Raw genomic sequence first — 18,134 nt, forward strand, 5'->3', positions numbered from 1 at the left:
TTGGGAGGCCAAGGCAGGAAGATCGCTTGAACTCTGAAGTTAAAAGACCAGCCTGGACAATACAGCGAGACCGTCTCCAGAAAAAATTTAAAAATAAGCCACATATGGTGAGGTGCGCTTATAGTCACAACTACTTGAGAAGCTGAGGCAGGAGGCTGGCTTGAGCCCAGGAGGTTGAGGCTGCAGTGAGCCATGATCTTGCCACTGCCCTCCAACCTGGGTGACAAAACAAGACCCTGCTGGGAAAAAATAAAATCATCTTAGCAAACAGGCAAAAGAAAAAAAATGAAAAAATTCCTTAATGTGCTGTTTATGTACATGGGTATAATATTCTGAAGACCAAGCTAGTGATTTTTATCAAAAATTTAAATGTGTACACTATCCTTTAAACCTAAAAATCCCATGTTAATAAAACTTATCCTACCAAAGGTGATCAGAGAGCATTACATAAATGTATATAATTTTCTATCTTAAAAAATACAATAGACTATACTGTGTTTTAAAGGTATTTCTTTTTTGTAAACAAAATCTTAAAGGGAATTTTCACAAAAGAGTAGGATTTTCTCATTTTTTTTTTCCTGGAAAATTCATGGCTATTCCAGGAAAACAAAATTCGAATAAAACAAGACAAAATATAAACTTCAGTTTCATGCAGAAATAAATAATAATGAGAAGCCTCCTCCTCAGAAGTTGGAAATGGGGCATGATTTCCAGCATAGCATTTGCATGTCACCTTGGACAGGCCATGCAGAACAGTGGAAATGATGGACACATGCTGCATAGGGAAATGGTCACATAAGTTACAGCACGCCCTCTCAAATTATAACATGTGCCAAAAAAAGGTTTCTGGGATACTGTCATGTACAAACACACTAGCCACATCCAGTATTGTACGTAAAGTCATGCAGATACACACGCACAAACACAGGAAGACGTCTGTGAGAATATTACCTACTATGGGATATGGTTTCTGGGAATTCTGATTTTCTTATCCTGTTCTAAATTATTTGAATTTTTTATAGCAAATTTTAAAATCTCTTTTCTAAAACTTAATGAGAGAGATCTCACTAAAATTGTGAAACTGGACAGTATTTAAATCTTTCTCAAAGCAAAATCTAATCTGACATTAATAAGCTACTTTTCAATAATAATCTACTGTGTCTGTAAAGCAAAGTTTATTTTTTAGAAAGGCAGACATTCCAAAGAACTAATCTCAGGGTTATAAGATTCTAGAGACTTACTATGAAAAGTCATAAAATTATTTTTAATTGAGAAAAATGCCTATTACTGTCCTGTTAAAATATTTCAAAATAGATATGTAAGATAAAGCTGCTTGAGCTGAATTAAATCTGGGAACACAGCTGGCAGCTGGGAGACAGAACACCTGTTCTCAGTGACTTTTTCAACACTGTAAAGGAGAGAAAGGAGTAAAAGTGAATAGTATTCCAATCACTGTTAGAAAAGGGCTTCTTTTCATTGTCAGTTTTAGGCAGTAATGGTTAGTTTCCACTGACTGTTTTTACTGTATGGAAATTTGGCCATGGCACCTCATCTTCAACATTCCTTATCAACATATCTAATTAACTCATATTATTTCCAAACATTAAACAAAAAAACCAGAGTAGAAAGTTATTCTGATTCGGACACACAGTTCTTGAGTCTCTGCCTATAGACTCTTAAGTTCTTTTAGTCCATGATTACTTACATCTGGTCACTCTCTTCTTATATTATTAAAAACGGCTTTACTCAAAGTTCTGACACTTCATTTAAAATTCAAAACAAACCAATAACTTCACCTTAAAGATATTAAAAATGTCATTGCAATTTCAAGATTATTATTACCCCTTCTCAAAGGAAAGGAACTGTTAGCACTTATCTTTTTCTTGAATACTATAAAACAACAGAATGGATCCAACAGAAATAACTATTTCTTAGGAAAACTTAAAGCTCAAGATAAAACTCTCCATCCTCGCCATACAAAACAGTCTTTTTGAGCCTTAGCAGGGAGTAGCTCACAGACTTTAAAATGAATGCAAAACTCAAGATTTTCTTTCTTTTTTTTTTTTTTTTTTTTTTTTGAGACGGAGTTTCGCTCTTGTTACCCAGGCTGGAGTGCAATGGTGCGATCTCCGCTCACGGCAACCTCCGCCTCCTGGGTTCAGGCAAATTCTCCTGCCTCAGCCTCCTGAGTAGCTGGGATTACAGGCACGTGCCACCATGCCCAGCTAATTTTTTGTATTTTTAGTAGAGACAGGGTTTCACCATGTTGACCAGGATGGTCTCGATCTCTTGATCTTGTGATCCACCCGCCTCGGCCTCCCAAAGTGCTGGGATAACAGGCTTGAGCCACCGCGCCCGGCCAAAGCTCCAGATTTTCAATTGACTTACAGCATCATTTCAGTAAGCACAATTATATAGTAGTATACAAATTTCTAGATTGACGAAGGCAAAAAGAAAGCAAAGGAGAAGAAAAGAACAGAGTAATCATGGTTCTGTATGAGCCAATAATGCTGTAAACTTTTTTAAATTTCATATAATCAGTAAAGAGTAGAGGAAACACAGGCTGGGTGGTGCCTCACAACTGTCATCCCAGCACCTTGGGAGCCCGATCAGGAGTTCAAGACTAGCCTGGCTACATGGTGAAACCCTGTCTCTACTAAAAATACAAAAATTAGCCAGGCGTGGTGGCATGCACTTGCAATCCCAGCTACCCGGGAGGCTGAGGCAGGAAAATCACTTGAACCCAGGAAGTAGAGGTTGCAGTGAGCTGGGATCGCACCACTGCACTCCAGCCTGGATGACAGAGTGAGACTCCATCTCAAAAAAAAAAAAGGTAAAGGAAACACAAAATGGAATCAGACAACTGGATAGTGAATTCCAATGGAATTATTAAACATTTTCTTCAAGGGTATAATAATTGTTCAAAACAATTATTTTTTGAAATGCAAAACATCTACAAAGAAGCTTAACCTGTCCTCAAAAGTCCCAGTATCTTCGTTTAAGTTCTTTACTATGAAAATAGAAACTGAACATTAAATACAAAAGAGCAATGGCTGTAGAGAGACAGATGTACCCAGAGCTGTATTTCCTAATTCCTGCATCATATTAGGATCCCATTTGACTAGTAACATTGCCTCTTTTTTCTTGATCTCATTCATTTTTTACTTCTCCTAAACTTATAGCAGAAAACAGAAGATGTATACTTGCTTTTAAAATGAACAATCCAAATCCACAGGAGAATAAAACATGAATAATAATACAACTCCTTTGCTCAAAACTGTGAAACTTAAGAGTACCACTTACAGACAATCTTGTAGACATCAAAGAAGAGTTCTACAAATTGAAAACTGATACTGATTTACTCAGGAAGTTGACATTACTTATTTGGCACTTAGGCATTTGAGTGGCAAATCATCATTCAACATTTTTTAAAAGCTATCTCAACTGCCTGTTGTATGCCTAATGAATACATATGCAGCACAAGGTTAAGTACATTTAGGCAATACAAAGCCACAGTTAGAAGACTAGAACATATACTGTAGTTTGCTCAACATGCTAACAGGAAATTTTTGACTGATGCCAAAGAGGGAAAAAATTATGAAAAATTTTTTTTTAAAAAGTAAAGAAACATTTAAATTACTCAAGTATTATAAAGCATATTCAGAAACTGGAATTCAGGAGTAATCTGGACAATGTGCATGGTTCTAAATAAATAATAATAGGAAGTATAAAATAATAGTGGTTGCAATCAAGTAATTCCTTATTTACTGCCATTAATGTCATATGTAATGTAGTATTCAGTCACCACATATCACTTGTATACACATACATACCACATTCTGCAACTAACAATCACAGTATGTATATTCCTCAGGGGGTAAATGAATAAAAGTAATTGTGGAAAGTACCTATTTTACCTACTAGGCAATTTCATTTTACTTAAAAAAAAATAATTCCAATTCTTTATACACAATGTCTCATCCCTCCGCCCTCCAAATAAAATGTAAGCAAAAAAACAAACTAACTCATGATATGACAAAAATAAAGGCAACATTACATGGAAACAAAATGGGAAATAAAGAATGCTTCCAACAATGTGCCTTTTGCTAACTGTGTTTCCTGAATACCATAAATTGTACAGTTTATTGCAGAGTCGTTATTGAACAGACGTTAGTAGGTTTTGTATTTCTGATGTCCAAAGGCTATCCATTAAAGTAGTCAGATAAGCCAGAGGCAGGGAAAGGAAGGGAAGAGGATATTTTATGTGGTTAAAACTTTCTAAAATCCACACCCTGAAATACGGTATGTGTTCTGTGATGTCCATTTGTGAGTATCAAGATCATCATTTCATTCGGTGACCCCCACCCTCCAGTCCTTTATCCATTCACCTGGCAAGACCACCTGGGATATCTTTTTGAAGCTATTATGAATTAATTCCAACCCTCTAACCAGCACAGGAAAGCTCATAGGTACTCACCCTGCAAACTGGGCACTGCCAGGGACTACTGCTGTCTCTAAGCCTGAACTCATCAGACAAACACTTGGAATGATACACACGAAAACACAGGTCACATATCAACACCTCTCCAGGCAAATGGCATTCAAAACAATACCAGTCATGATTTTCTGTTTCCCAGTCCTACAAAAAATACAAAATAATTTGTATGACATTTTGTCAATATCTGCAATGACTAAGAACAAAATTGACACTAATGTCCATCAGAAGTTAGGCATCATAAACAATTTTAAGACATTTACTGTTTAAAAACAATAGGGAAAATACCTAGAATCTGCTTTAAATTTTAAAATCTTTCCTAAACAGTGGTTAATATTCAGAAATATCTTAAGATCATCAGATAGCAAAACCAGTTCAAAATGAAGTAAGTCCAAAGCCAACTCTGGTTCTAACATTATCTTCCATTTAAAAATATAATCTAAGGAATAATTTCTTCAGTAAACTGAGAACCCCAAACCAACCTATAGCTTAGTATTTCAAATAAACAAACCTTTGTTTTGCTCTGCTTTAAATATAACAGTCATTGACACTGTGAGAACAGAGAGAATAGTCATAAGGTGATGCTCACTATTCTTATCTTCTCATCTATGGTATTGGATGTTTTATTGAAAATAACTATTAATCAGAAAGTCCATGTTCTGATAGTTTGTCAGATTTTCAGAGCTGCTGAATTTGGGAAAATAAGATGAAACTGTGAAACTAAAGGTTTAATCACATTATCCAAGGGAGATTATCACAGAAAACAAAAAAAGGAAGTAGGCTTATTTCCTGATTGGGGCTCTTCCTAGAAATGAAAGAACACAGCTGCAGGTGCACGGGCATTCTTCAACATGTTCTTATTTTTGACACCTTTTTTTTTGTACAGCCAACGCCATTTAAATATATACAAGAAGACTGTTGGAAGTTTTCTTAGTTTAGAATTCATTCTTTATAGATAATACTCTTAGCTTTTCTTAAAATACATGTATGCTAAGAGTGATGGGTTAATTCTCAACTTTATTTGTAGACGTGATAACCAAATGAACAAGGGCAAAGTCCACAGTTAGTACAAATATGGCCACTTCCAGTGGGGACCCTGGAATTCCAAATTTGGATTCCACCATCAATTTTATTTCTATAAACTATTATCTAAACTATTTCCAAGGTGGAACAGCTTTACTGTTTTCTCTGATGTCAATACTCTCCCAATAAATGGGCTTCCATGTAGCACTCACTCCATAAGCAGCAACTTCTTTGTAGGTTCAAACATATTACTGCTTGATCATATCTGAGTGCCACTACCCAGTCCTTCAAAAGAGAAGAGATACATGAATGTTCAAAACTTCACATGTTCCAACCCACATCCAGAGTCATGACTGAAGTGCAGTAGTAAATCCTGCAGAAATGTAAACTTCCTGGTTTGCTTTTTAAGCAACTGGAAGTCTTTGTTGACCAAAGTAATAAAGAAAAAGACAATGACCATTTTTAGCTATTTGCTACAGATGTATACACTCTGCAAACTTCCTTTGGTAGAGTAAGTTCAGTTGGGCTGGATTCTTAAAATACGGATTTTCCATAAAACCCTGATGGGCACATGGCAGAAAATGATGTATCCCACAAAGCTGGGCACGGTGGCATCACACAGACAACAATATATGTGTGTGGTGCTTGGCTTTATTAAAGCAGTCATCACTGATGTATCCATTTGAGATGGCTCATATGTAAGCTGCATTTTAGCTATTTCAATTTATCAATTATTGTATTAAAAATCGACAAATTAGGTTTTGATGGAAATAAGATATTCCACTTTTAATTAACAGTACTCTTTATTTCAGAGTATTTTCTTCATAATCATAGCTGTTTTAAAAACATCTTAAGGGATTTTGGTGGCTTATATTTGACTCAATATTAAAATCAGAAACTGCCATTTTCATCATTTGAGTTTTTTATATTAATTCATCTTCATATGTTGGGCAAAATATTGTAGTTATTAGGCTAATTAACAAAAGGAAGCAAGAGTATAATTCCTGTGCATACCTCTGGCCTCTCCATATTACCTCTACCTCTTTGCATCCCTACCCTTTCCCCATCCACCCATGAAATAAAGATTTTTAAAAATGAATCTTCCTTTGATAGGATGTTTAACTCTTGACCTACTTTTTCATAACCAATTATAGAAATGAAAGTATAACTCAAATGAAGTAAAAGAGAAACACCTGGACACATGTATATGCTGTCATATAACCAACGCCATTCTCAGACAAAGTATGGGCTGGGCAGGCAGTGCAGTCCAGTCTCTTAATCATGGCAATAGCTGTTCAGAATATGCAAAACATGCAAAAGTTCAAAAGTTATTAGACTCTGAATACAGGAAACATTTTCCTGAGTTATGAATCATACAGGCATGTTTATTATAGGACAGGTTGCCTACAATTCCTCTTTTGGTAAGTAGAAATCATTTACATAGTGCTTTTGACTAACATTCAAACAAGTATGCCAAAAAGCTAAGTTTGCATTTTCACTGGATTCCACCATGTCATCAGCTACTCTAGAGATAGCCTGAGTAACAGCATATGTGAAATGCCAATTCAAAACAAGAAAGCTTTTAAATAGCAAATCTACTAGCACGAAATTCAACACTAGAAGCAATGTAAAGATAGTATGGTTTTAACAAACAAATCTAGCAAGAGTTAACTAAGCTAACCTATGGTAAAAGAGAAATATCATACAAAAAATAAAGCAGATTTATAGTAAAATAACAGCGCAAAAATTAGTTCACCTTGTTTGGGGCTGCTGTCCTGGAGAAAGGCAGCATACTGTAGGCCTTTCAAAATAAAACAAAATAATCTTGGTCTCGCTACTTAACTTTGCTAAATATCAGGTAATACACAGGGCTAAAGGGATTTCACACATGGTCAAACTATTTATTATTTCCTAGATGACTTATACTATTTTGCAGATGATATTAACTGATAATCAATGTGCTAATCAGTAATGAAAGGACAGAAGTATGCAAACATAAGAGTCATTACTAGTTGTAGAGGAAACTTTTCAACAAACACAAAAGCTACAAATGGACATAGAGAAAATCTCTCCCCAATGTACCATGAAAAATATAATGATGTTAGAAAAATATTTTGCTAATAAATTCAGTGCCATTATTGCACATACTTGTACAAGGTATCAGTGTATGTCTTACTGATTTAAAACTGGTTCAACTAGATTCTTTAAAAACCTGAAATGATGAATGTGAGTGTGGTCAACTCAATAACTCACCATAATATGAAATTTATACAGGCTGACCTCAGAATCTAGTAGAAAAAGCCACATCTAGCAGCAGCCTACTGATTTAAGTCTCTGTCATTCATACAGCATTTGGTTAAGACTCTAGAGCTAGACTGGTTCAAATCCTGTCCCTGGCATTCACAGTTGGGTAATCTTGGGCAGAATGCTTAACTTCTCTGTGTGTCATTTTCTATCTGCAAAATGAACAAAACGATAGTACCCAGTCTACAGGGTTTTTCTATGAATCAAATGAGTTAATACACAGACAGTCCTTACAGGAGTGCCTGGCACCACTGAGTACCCCAGGAAGCGCTCTTATTATTATCTATCAGTGCACAGAGCAGAAACTGACCAAGTCACAAAATGATACAACATGTTTATAATTATATATGTGTGCACATTTCTCTGCTAGGCATTTTAAAATTCATTATCACATCCATATTTCACAACGCTGCTTTTTTTTTTTTTTGAGACAGAATCTCACTCTGTCACCCAGGCTGGAGTACAATGGCAAGATCTTGGCTCACTACAACCTCCTCCTCTCTGGTTCCAGCAATTGTCATGTCACAGCCTCCCAAGTAGCTGGAATTACAGGCGTACGCCAGCCACCACACCCGGCTAATTTTTCATACATTTAGTAGAGACAGGATTTTTCCACATTGCCCAGGCTGGTGTCAAACTCCTGACCTCACAAAATCCATCCACCTCGGTCTCCCAAAAGTGCTAGGATTACAGGTGTGAGCCACCGTGCCCAGCCCACAATGCTTCTATATGCTAGTTAGGGCAAGAAATACTAACTCTGATTTAGACACCAAACTGAAGCACAGAAAGAGAGTTGCTCAGTCAAGTCAGAAGGGAGATGAATGGAAGAACTGTTGGAATAAAGTGTTCTAAAGTATAATCCACCCTCATCAATAATCCAAAAGCAATTTTTAGTTCAAAAGTAATTTCCTCTTTCTACTTAATGACTAAATATTATACAAGCAACTGTGTGTGTTTGAGATAGTATATTAATGTAGATGTAAAAATATTTCTCTACAATTCTAGGTTTAGCTTAATTAACTAATTCTGTTAATCATTAGGAGATAATCTGATGGTTACATATTTCCAGTAATTTTAAATATTACTTATAGTTAAAATAAAAATATTACAATATTGCTTAGTGCAACAGAATTTAGACAGAAGAAAAAAAAGAAAGATATACACACAGAATCAAAATAAACTTAAAAGAGTATAACAAGACAGTATGACCCAAAAAATCCTATTGAATAAAAAGGAAATTCTTTACCAAAGCAAAAATAATTTCTAAGTGCAAGTATATTATAGTTTAAATGCACACAGAACCAGAGTATAAATGACTTCTAATAATCACCAATACTTTACTTGGTAAATGAATATTTTTGTAACTAAGATAGGGAATGGACATTTGGAAGAAATACATGGTCCTGCACGTAACACAAATAGAATAAGTTATATTTCACATCCCATAAACATATATACCTATCCGCAAAAATTAAAAATTAACAAAAGGTATATTTCACATTAAATAAATCAACAGTATCCAAGAGGCATCAAATTTTTCCCAAAAGGCACTTAAAACATATGATTGATTAATTTATGACAACTATTATAACTGTAATTATATCAAGAAAAAGGCAAAGGCCTAAAACTTTCAAAAGAAATTCTTACTGTAATATGCTATATGAAAAGGGTTGTGGGGGTTGGGGGCGTCAAGCTCAGTTTGCATTTAGCCTCACATAATATTTTTCTCTAGAACAACTCAAAGGAGCCACTGAGCCACTGCGTGCCTTGGCTGCTTATGGTGTCAGTTCTGACGAATAAGGTCATAAATTCCAATCCTGTCTCTTATCTAAAAGATGTGAGCTAAGCTAAATTTCAAGAGAAATATAACCCAAAATTTCTTGTAGAATGGGCATTTTGAGATGGGAGGAACAGATGATGATAGAAAAGAAATGTCTATCTTGCCCCTGTGTAAATTAAGATTTAAGTCTGTTTATCCCCAATATAATAGGTTAATCTCTTTAATAAGTCACAAAATATGTATTTTCATTAATTGCACTTTTTAAATATGTGTCAAAAGCCTTAAATGAGGCTTTTAATTAGGCTTAATGAGGCTACCTTTTTTCATTTAAAAAGATACAGGCATGGTGGCTCATGACTGCAATTCCAGCACTTTGGGTCACTGAGGCAGGAGGATCACTTGAAGCCAGGAGTTCAAGACCATCCTAGACAACATAGCCTGTCCCTGTCTCTACAAAAAAAAAAAAAAAAAAACTAGCTGGGTGTGGTGGCGCATGCCTATAGTCCCAGCTACTTCAAAGGCTGAGGCAGGCGGATTGCTTGAGCCCAGAAAGTCAAGGCTGTAGTGAGCTGTGATTGTGCCACTGCACTCCAGCCTGGGTAACAAAGAAAGACTCCGTCTCAAAAAAAAAAAAAAAAAGATGCCCCCAGGCCTATTTAAAAGTAGTGTAAGATCCTGCTTATAGGCAGTACCAACTGGAGCATGTGAAAAGAAAGTACTCAAATGGAGGCAGGACACAGAACCAACACCTGAGTTCATGTGTGCAGTTGTTCTTGAGTCATAAGAAGCAAAACACACTGGCAGAAGGACTCTAACCAAAAGTGTAAACTGTGGTACCTAAATTCATACATTATTTTTGTCCTGGCATTGACAAATAAATGAGGCTGTGAGACCAAATTTGGTAGGTAAGTAAAGGGAGAAGTAGTTTTATAGCAAACATCATTTTTTAATGTTTTTAAGTAATCCTCAACACTTGTGACCAAATTATTTAATGTGAGATCAAAAGTATCTATCAAATAATATTCTAGCTTTGTGCTGAGGGCTGTGAATAAAGTTGGAAGTCACCAAATTAAGATTAACTGCCTCAGTTTCAAATGACATATTTGATATGCTTTATCTGCAAATGATCCATAATTCAACATGACCTGCCTTACTGTATTACATTAAAGACTTTGGTAAGACCATCTCATCTCTAGTGAGTATCTTATTGCTTAAAAGCATAACTCATAAGATATTAACTTATATTCATTACAGAGAGCTACTAAATACCAAATATAACTTAGCCCAGCAAATGGTAAAAATCTGTCCAAGAAATACACTTCTCACATTGTAAGAATAAAGGCGCTGAAATACTATGAAGAAATATGAGTTTAATGCAGCCATCCACATATATTTCTCTAGAGCAAGCAGATGAAGCAACCTATGAGCCTACAGGGACATGTAGCATTTCTTTGAAAAAAATCAAAAGAAAAAAATCCTGAAATAATAAAACATTGAATGACCAGATATTACAATTTCACTCAGTGCCCCAGTCTTATGATCTCTTCCCAATATAATGGTAAAAACTCATGAAAATACTTTTAAATGAATTATGTGGACCCTATGAGTAAAAAGTAATGACAGACCAATCTGGAAGCATGAGATGACAATACATGCAAAATTTACAAAAGTGTAGTTTGTCATTTAAAAAACTAGTAGGCACACACACTTTATGTGTTTGCTTTTCAAAGAGACAAGTCTTGCTATGTTGCCCAGGCTATACTCAAACCCCTGGGCTCAGGCAATCCTCCCACCACAGGCTCCCAAGTAGCTGGGATTACAGGTGTGTGCCATCACACCTGGCTCCTCGGTACATAACTTCTGTTTGTTTGACTAATATTTGAGCAAACCATTTAAAATTGGGGGTGGCCTTATTTTAAATAATTACTTTTTCATTCTACCATCTCATATGGACATATTTAAAACATTACCATGAAGATGCTCATATAGTACCTAACTACACAGTTTCTCCAAATGAATTATCACTTATGTAGAGGGTTGCAAACAGTGGCTGAGATCAGCGTCCCAAAATGCCTAAAATAACTGCAGTCTAGAAGAAGAAATCTCAGCACCATGAGGTCACTATCTTGGACTTAAAATATAGGCTTCGACTTGGATTATTTATAATTATATGCTGACATATTATAGTTAGGCTTTTGTTACATGATTGCTAGATTTTAAAAAATAATCTTGTTCAATATATGCATATTTCTCAACTGTTTCAAATTTTTTAAAATAAGCATTGAAAAAAAGTAGCAGAGGGGAAATAAAAATGTAACACCAACAAACCCTGACTTTTAAATTCCATCAATAATAGGCAACATAAAGAAAACTACACTTTTGTCTACCTTCTCTTTCTCAACAGAATTGTGGAATGGAAGACAAGACTCTAGCCTCTTTGCTGATACAAAGTTATCTCAGGAGATATAACTTATGGTACTTATCAAGATAAATATACCTTTTCCCCAGTGAGTTTACAGCAATTTTTAGAGATAACAGAGGGGAAAAAAAGAGCTTTACCACCCATTTTTAAAATAACAGACCTGCCTAAGTAAAGAATATTTGTAACTTTGACTTAAACATTTAAAAATAGATAACCAAAAACATCCTACGCCTTCCCTTCCTAAGGCCATATACATCTACTTGACGTGTTCCTTTCTTGATGAATGGATAAATAACAACATACATCTTTCAATTTAAAAAGTTAAGTTTTTAGAGACATCAAAGTGATTCATCCTATACACAAGGTGGTAAAACTATAAAGAATGGGCCCCAGACTCAAATGCTGGCATGCAGGACAGTCATCAGGCCACAGAACACCTATGTGCAAATTAGAAAAGATGGCCCTTCCATAAGATACTCTTGTTGTTTTATGTTCATTTATTAGAATAAATGCACTAGTGACTGTTGAATAAATATGCAAATATACAATGTCTGTGATGTGGATGGGGATTCCTAAATTGTTCAGTTCACATCTGGCACCCCCATATGTGATGGCCTGCATGCACTGGCCATACGTTAAAAAAAGTACACAAAGCTGGTCAGCACGAGATGCATGTGCTGTGCCTAGTGGGAAACAGTTAATTAATATGTCCTTGTAGAGTGTTGCCAGGGCATGAAAACTGTGGCACATGGACAGCTACTGAGTAGCCAGGTGGGACCCCAGCCAAGTAATTTGTCCCATTATTTTAAACTTTAAATAAAGATCCAGTGTTCTAATGAAAAATCTCTTTATAAGTCTTGTGTTTGAGAATGCAGGTTGAAAAGTAAAAAGATCCTGATTAGAATTTTTGCTTGTATGGTTAGTAAGAAACTAATGTGCTTTTACTGTATTACATATAAGTATTTTTTGTTGTAAGGATCTTTACTCATTGGTCAAAAACTTGCTTTGAGTACCTGGTTACATACTTTATGTATATAATCTCATTTAATCCTTCAAACAATCAAGTGAAATATACATTAATATGCCCATATTACAGTTGAGGGCTGAGAATCAAAGAGGCTAAGAGATTTCCTTAAGGTCACATAACTAATGGCTTGAATTGGATCTGAAACCCGTTTATTTGTGACATATGAGATCTTACGTCTTTCTAATAAACTACATTACCTCTGAATTGTAAATTTACATTTAATTTTTTAAAACAATACATTTACATTACATTTAATAAATTTAAATTTACATATTTTATAAACCAGACAAAATTTTGATATATTCAGTTATGCTTATATCATAAAGCCATATTTAAAATAAAAATGTTTGCAAGAAAGAACAATCAGAATTAAACTGTATACTATGTTTGGTTTACATATAATATTTTATCTAGACAGAAGAAAAAAGGTTTATTCTATAAATATATGCAAGAAGAACATTTAGAAATAAAAAACAAAACATAAGACCTAACACAGTGGTGAAAATATAATGTGCTCATTAATAACTGGTTGAATTAAACAAAAAACTTCAACCTGAGGAGGAAGAAAGTATATGGGAAAGTACCAATCTAAACAGTAAAGAGAAATAAAATCACTTTTATGAAAAAATGTACACATGATCCACAAACCAAAATCCTATAGATTAAGTTGCACTTACTATTAGTTAATTACTATATAAACCTTAGAAATTATCGGTATAGTCTTCTATACTGTCTATAAATTTCTAAGTGTTTTAGGATTATACATTTTACATTATCTGGATTATTCTGAGTGTATGATGAGCTATCAACAATTAATGGCCCTCCTTTAAATATCTGAGACAATAGATTTTTATCACTTGACATCATTTTTACTATGTCTTAGCACCCTAAGTTTCTTCACTGGTAGCAAAGCTTTACTTTTCTGTAAGGAAACTCAATAGAAAATTTGTTCTTATACACTTATTTCCACTTAACTTTTCAAGAATGCTTGCAGTGCACAAATGAAATTACACCAGTGAAAGTAAAGGTTTTTTCTTCCATGTTTTCTATTGCTGGAGAATGTGAATTTTCTTTCCTGAAGCTTTGAAGGTGCAGATTAAATTGACAAAAACAATGTTAAAAAGTGAACAGCTTTTCAAAGTTTAGAATTTATTACAGCTATTGCTGTGGACCACCTTCCCACAGGCACTGTGCTAGTTAGTTTACTGCTGTCAGGCTTGACAGGTTTGTATGTTTGTCGGCTCATCTGCTGTAGGGCCAGAAAAGAAAAGAAACTCAAGTCTTTTTGGAAAATTTTTCCACCAAGAACCAATTATAAGATTCTATGTCATTTATATAATTTTAGATTTTAGAGAATTTGTGATAAATCACGCTCAACGTAGTCAATTACTAAATCTATCCCTTTCAAAAACTAAATCTATAGAAAGGGATTGTTGAAAGGGATATGTCTAGCTGTATCTACAGATACTTTTTTTTAAGAAACAGGGTCTTGCTCTTTCACCTAGGCTGGAGTGCAGTGGCATGACCATAGCTCACTGCAGCCCTAAACTCCTGGGCTAGGTAATCTTCCCACCTCAGCCTTCTGCGTATCTGGTGCTACGGGCGTGTGCCACCACACCCAGCTAATTTTTTATTTTATTTTATTTTTTGTAGAGATAGCATCTTGCTATGTTGCCCAGTCTGGGGCTGAACTCCTGGGCTTAAGTGATCCTCCTGCTTCAGCTTTCCAAAGTGCCAGGACTACGGGCATGAGCCATCACACCTGGCCACATCTGTTATATTTGAAACCTATCATCTTAAATGATGTTTCTTTGTAAAAATTAAGACATTTCTAATCAAGGTATTAGAAATACCAAAAGAAAATAAGAGATAGAAATATTACACATGAAATCAATCTTTACATAAGAAAAAAATGTACTTCGATATGTGCCTCTGAGTTTAAAGGTACATAATGATAGGAAATAGAAGATTAAAATGTCAACATTTAAAAGAAGAGTCAAAGTGAGAAGTAGGTAAAAATGTAAAGAGAATTAATGTTCTGTCTTCCCTGTTTGATTTCTGTCCCCATACACAAAACCTGCAATCATTATTAGTCAATGTAGACATTGGCCAGGGGAACTTAACATTTGGAACCTTTGTACTCTGCAACAAAAGCCCTACTGGAGCCTGCTTCTGGGCTCTGACACCATGCCACGTGAACTGAGATTGTTTCCCTAAGAAGACGTTTCATCCCCTTTTATCTATTTAGATGGTATCAACATTATCTGACATGGAAACATTTTTTGCTAATATTTATTGAAGAAAACACTTAGGAATGCCATTAAGTGTGGGTATATCTAAAGAGCTTTGGTTTGCTTTATTTTTTAGGTTCAAGGTAATATATAGAGAAGCATGATCTTTGTAAAAGTGAGTCATCTCCTAAATAATTAGTAAGGAAAGTATCCATATTAGCAATGTAGAGCGTTAATGTTGATAAAAATGTTAAAATATTATTAAACTTCTGAAAATGATTTCCAATAGGTTGTATCCAAATAATGTTTAAAAGCTGTAAGTTCACATCTCTACATTTATCAAATAAAATGTACTTACAATCTCATCTCCTGGCAACCAATATCCTTCTTGTTCAATACCAGCTTTTGAACCTTTGCAGCCCACTGTTAGGGTTTCAACAATAAGACCATCCTTCACAGCTAAGCTCAGCTGACGGGTGGTCTCTTTAGGATGCATACCGTGGACTCGAGACATATACCTGAACACAGAGAAAAAACAGATTTAAAAATCCTTTAGTAGTGAAAACTAAAACTGAATGAAAATAAGAAAATGGAGGTAATCTGTTTCTCTTTCATTATGACTTGTATTTATGAGAATCCTGTTGAGATAAAGAACAAGATAATGAAAGAACAAGATAAATAGAAAAGAAAGAAAAAGTCTTCGATACACATCTCCTCCAATTATCATGCTATTTTAAACTCAAATTGTATTCTGTAATGGTTAGAGCAAGATATGTTCAAAATAGTCCCAAATCAGCAAATATAAATCACTTAAGATATTTTAGTTGAACATCCCATTTAGTTTTACCCTCTGAGCAATTACCACTAACTTCTACTCTACAGATTCTACATTTAGAATTTTATAATCCACAACCATAGAACTTTAGAATTACAAACATATTTTGTAATACTTTTACCCAAAACTTAGGAAATGACACCAGAGAAAATTTAGAAATTACATAAGTGCTTGTCAACGTACAAGGAAAACATGGATGCATGTTGTGATCAGGCAAAAATGTGATTTTTCAATGAAATATACTTAAAACTGAGTCACTGAAGCACACAAACATTCCCTGACTTATAGTTACAAGGTATTTTTTTTTTAAATAAAAAAGTGAAATATTTCCAACACACCTTGGATCACTGAGAATGATATTGCAGATTCCTTTGTATTCACCAACTACATTTAACTCATGTTAATATTTGGCATATTTGCTTTGTATCTTTTTTGTTTAATAAAGAAATAAATTCTACAGAGTTGGATTTGTGCCATTTTCCATTCTCCTCCAAATAAACATCAACACTGATTGATCCGTGTGTGTATACATATATGTTTGTGTGTGTGTGTGTGTGTGTATATATATATAAATAAATGTATCTATCTATATCTCCAGTTAACCACTAAACTTCAAAGATGTATTTGGATCCAGATAAAAAACATAGTGTGAGCTAAATCAGACTGGTCTCAGATTTCTCCAGAGAAACATTACATGCTAGAAGTAAGGGAAGTAATGCCTCATAAGTGTTCAAGGAAATAAAGTAGGACACAAGAATTTTATATCCAATTAGTCTGTCACTCAAACATCAAAACAACAAATAATTTTGAAAATGCAAAAACTCAGCGTTGTTGGGTTTTCTAAACTCATAGGATGTATTTTAACAAAGAAAACTAGCAAACTCCAGCAAAAGGACTAATGACGATCACTGTGGAAGGTAACTCTTTCCTGTTTAAGAAATAGCTTACTTTCTAAAACTGCCTGCTGTTTCTGTCAATTCAGTTAATAGAAAAACTAAGACTGAAAGAGAGGTAGGAATTATGATCAGAGAATAGAACATTAGCCCTGATGATGGCAATGTCTATACCAATGAGGTTGAGAAGGAGGAAGGTAGGAGTTAGCCCAAACATACTAGTTTTGTTACCTTTGCTGACTAATAGTCAAAAGACTGTAAGTAATCAATCTTGTAAGAGTGGTACAAATATATTTTGATATAAAGTTCAAGACCAGCAAAAATAATCAACTGGAGTTTGGAAAGCGGGGAAGGAGGATGTTGAAGCGGAAAATGTGCTAATGTCCTCGCCACTCACAGTGAAGAGTCAGGAACAACTATCTCAGGGACTGAGTGCACTATTCAAATATGTAAACATCACCCTTAACACAAAAAACATTTCTAAGCTACTAATAAACTCATACAAAATATTACATAGTGATAAAACAAAATGACAAAAACATTGTAGCTGGGACTACAGGTGCTAGGCACCATGCCTGGCTAATTTTCGTATTTTTAGTAGAGATGGGGTTTCATCATGTTGGCCTGGCTAGTCTTGAACTCCTGACCTCAGGTGATCCGCCTATCTTGGTCTCCCAAAGTTCTGGGATTACAGGCATGAGCCACTTCGCCTGGCCTAATTTTTTATTTATTATTTATCTAGTTGACATATTCTGAACCAAACAAAAAAAAAACACGGTAAGACAAATCTAGTTGATTTATTCTGAAACCAAAAAATATACCTTTAAAAGGCCCAGAGATGATAGGTAACAACTGACCACAACATCACCACAAAGATGAGTTGAACAGATTCCAAAAGTGATACACACCACTGTTAATCATGGTGAAATTAAACCAGATATTAAAAAAAAACCAGAAAACTCTCATAAACAACCACTGAGTCAAAAAGGTTACTTAAAAATTACAAAAGATGTAAATGAAAAGCTAAAGCAATGTTAAAAAGAAAATTTGTAGAATCCAGGAACTCCTCCTTTTTTCTGAGACAGAGTCTCACTCTGCCACCCAGGCTTGAGTACAGTGGTATA

At 34.8% G+C, this 18,134-nt stretch overlaps 1 protein-coding gene across 50 annotated transcripts in view; it reads right to left on the reverse strand.

Annotated features, from left to right (window-relative positions):
• ZMYND11 (zinc finger MYND-type containing 11) overlaps nucleotides 1–18,134 on the reverse strand; it is a 127,551-nt gene that overhangs the window by 29,175 nt on the left and 80,242 nt on the right. For 28 of the 50 annotated variants that reach the window (XM_035252752.3, XM_078329421.1, XM_078329435.1 and 25 more), the window contains 2 exons: nucleotides 15,641–15,800; nucleotides 4,478–4,639 (listed from right to left, as the gene is read on the reverse strand). In XM_035252752.3, coding sequence (XP_035108643.3) covers nucleotides 4,478–4,639; nucleotides 15,641–15,800 — 322 coding nt within the window. The remainder of the gene's footprint in view (nucleotides 1–4,477; nucleotides 4,640–15,640; nucleotides 15,801–18,134) is intronic. The other 22 variants (XM_078329438.1, XM_035252772.3, XM_078329445.1 and 19 more) reach the window with 1 other exon arrangement.

Source organism: Callithrix jacchus, chromosome 7 (assembly GCF_049354715.1).
Source record: "Callithrix jacchus isolate 240 chromosome 7, calJac240_pri, whole genome shotgun sequence".
In the NCBI taxonomy this organism is placed as follows: Eukaryota; Metazoa; Chordata; class Mammalia; order Primates; family Cebidae; genus Callithrix; species Callithrix jacchus.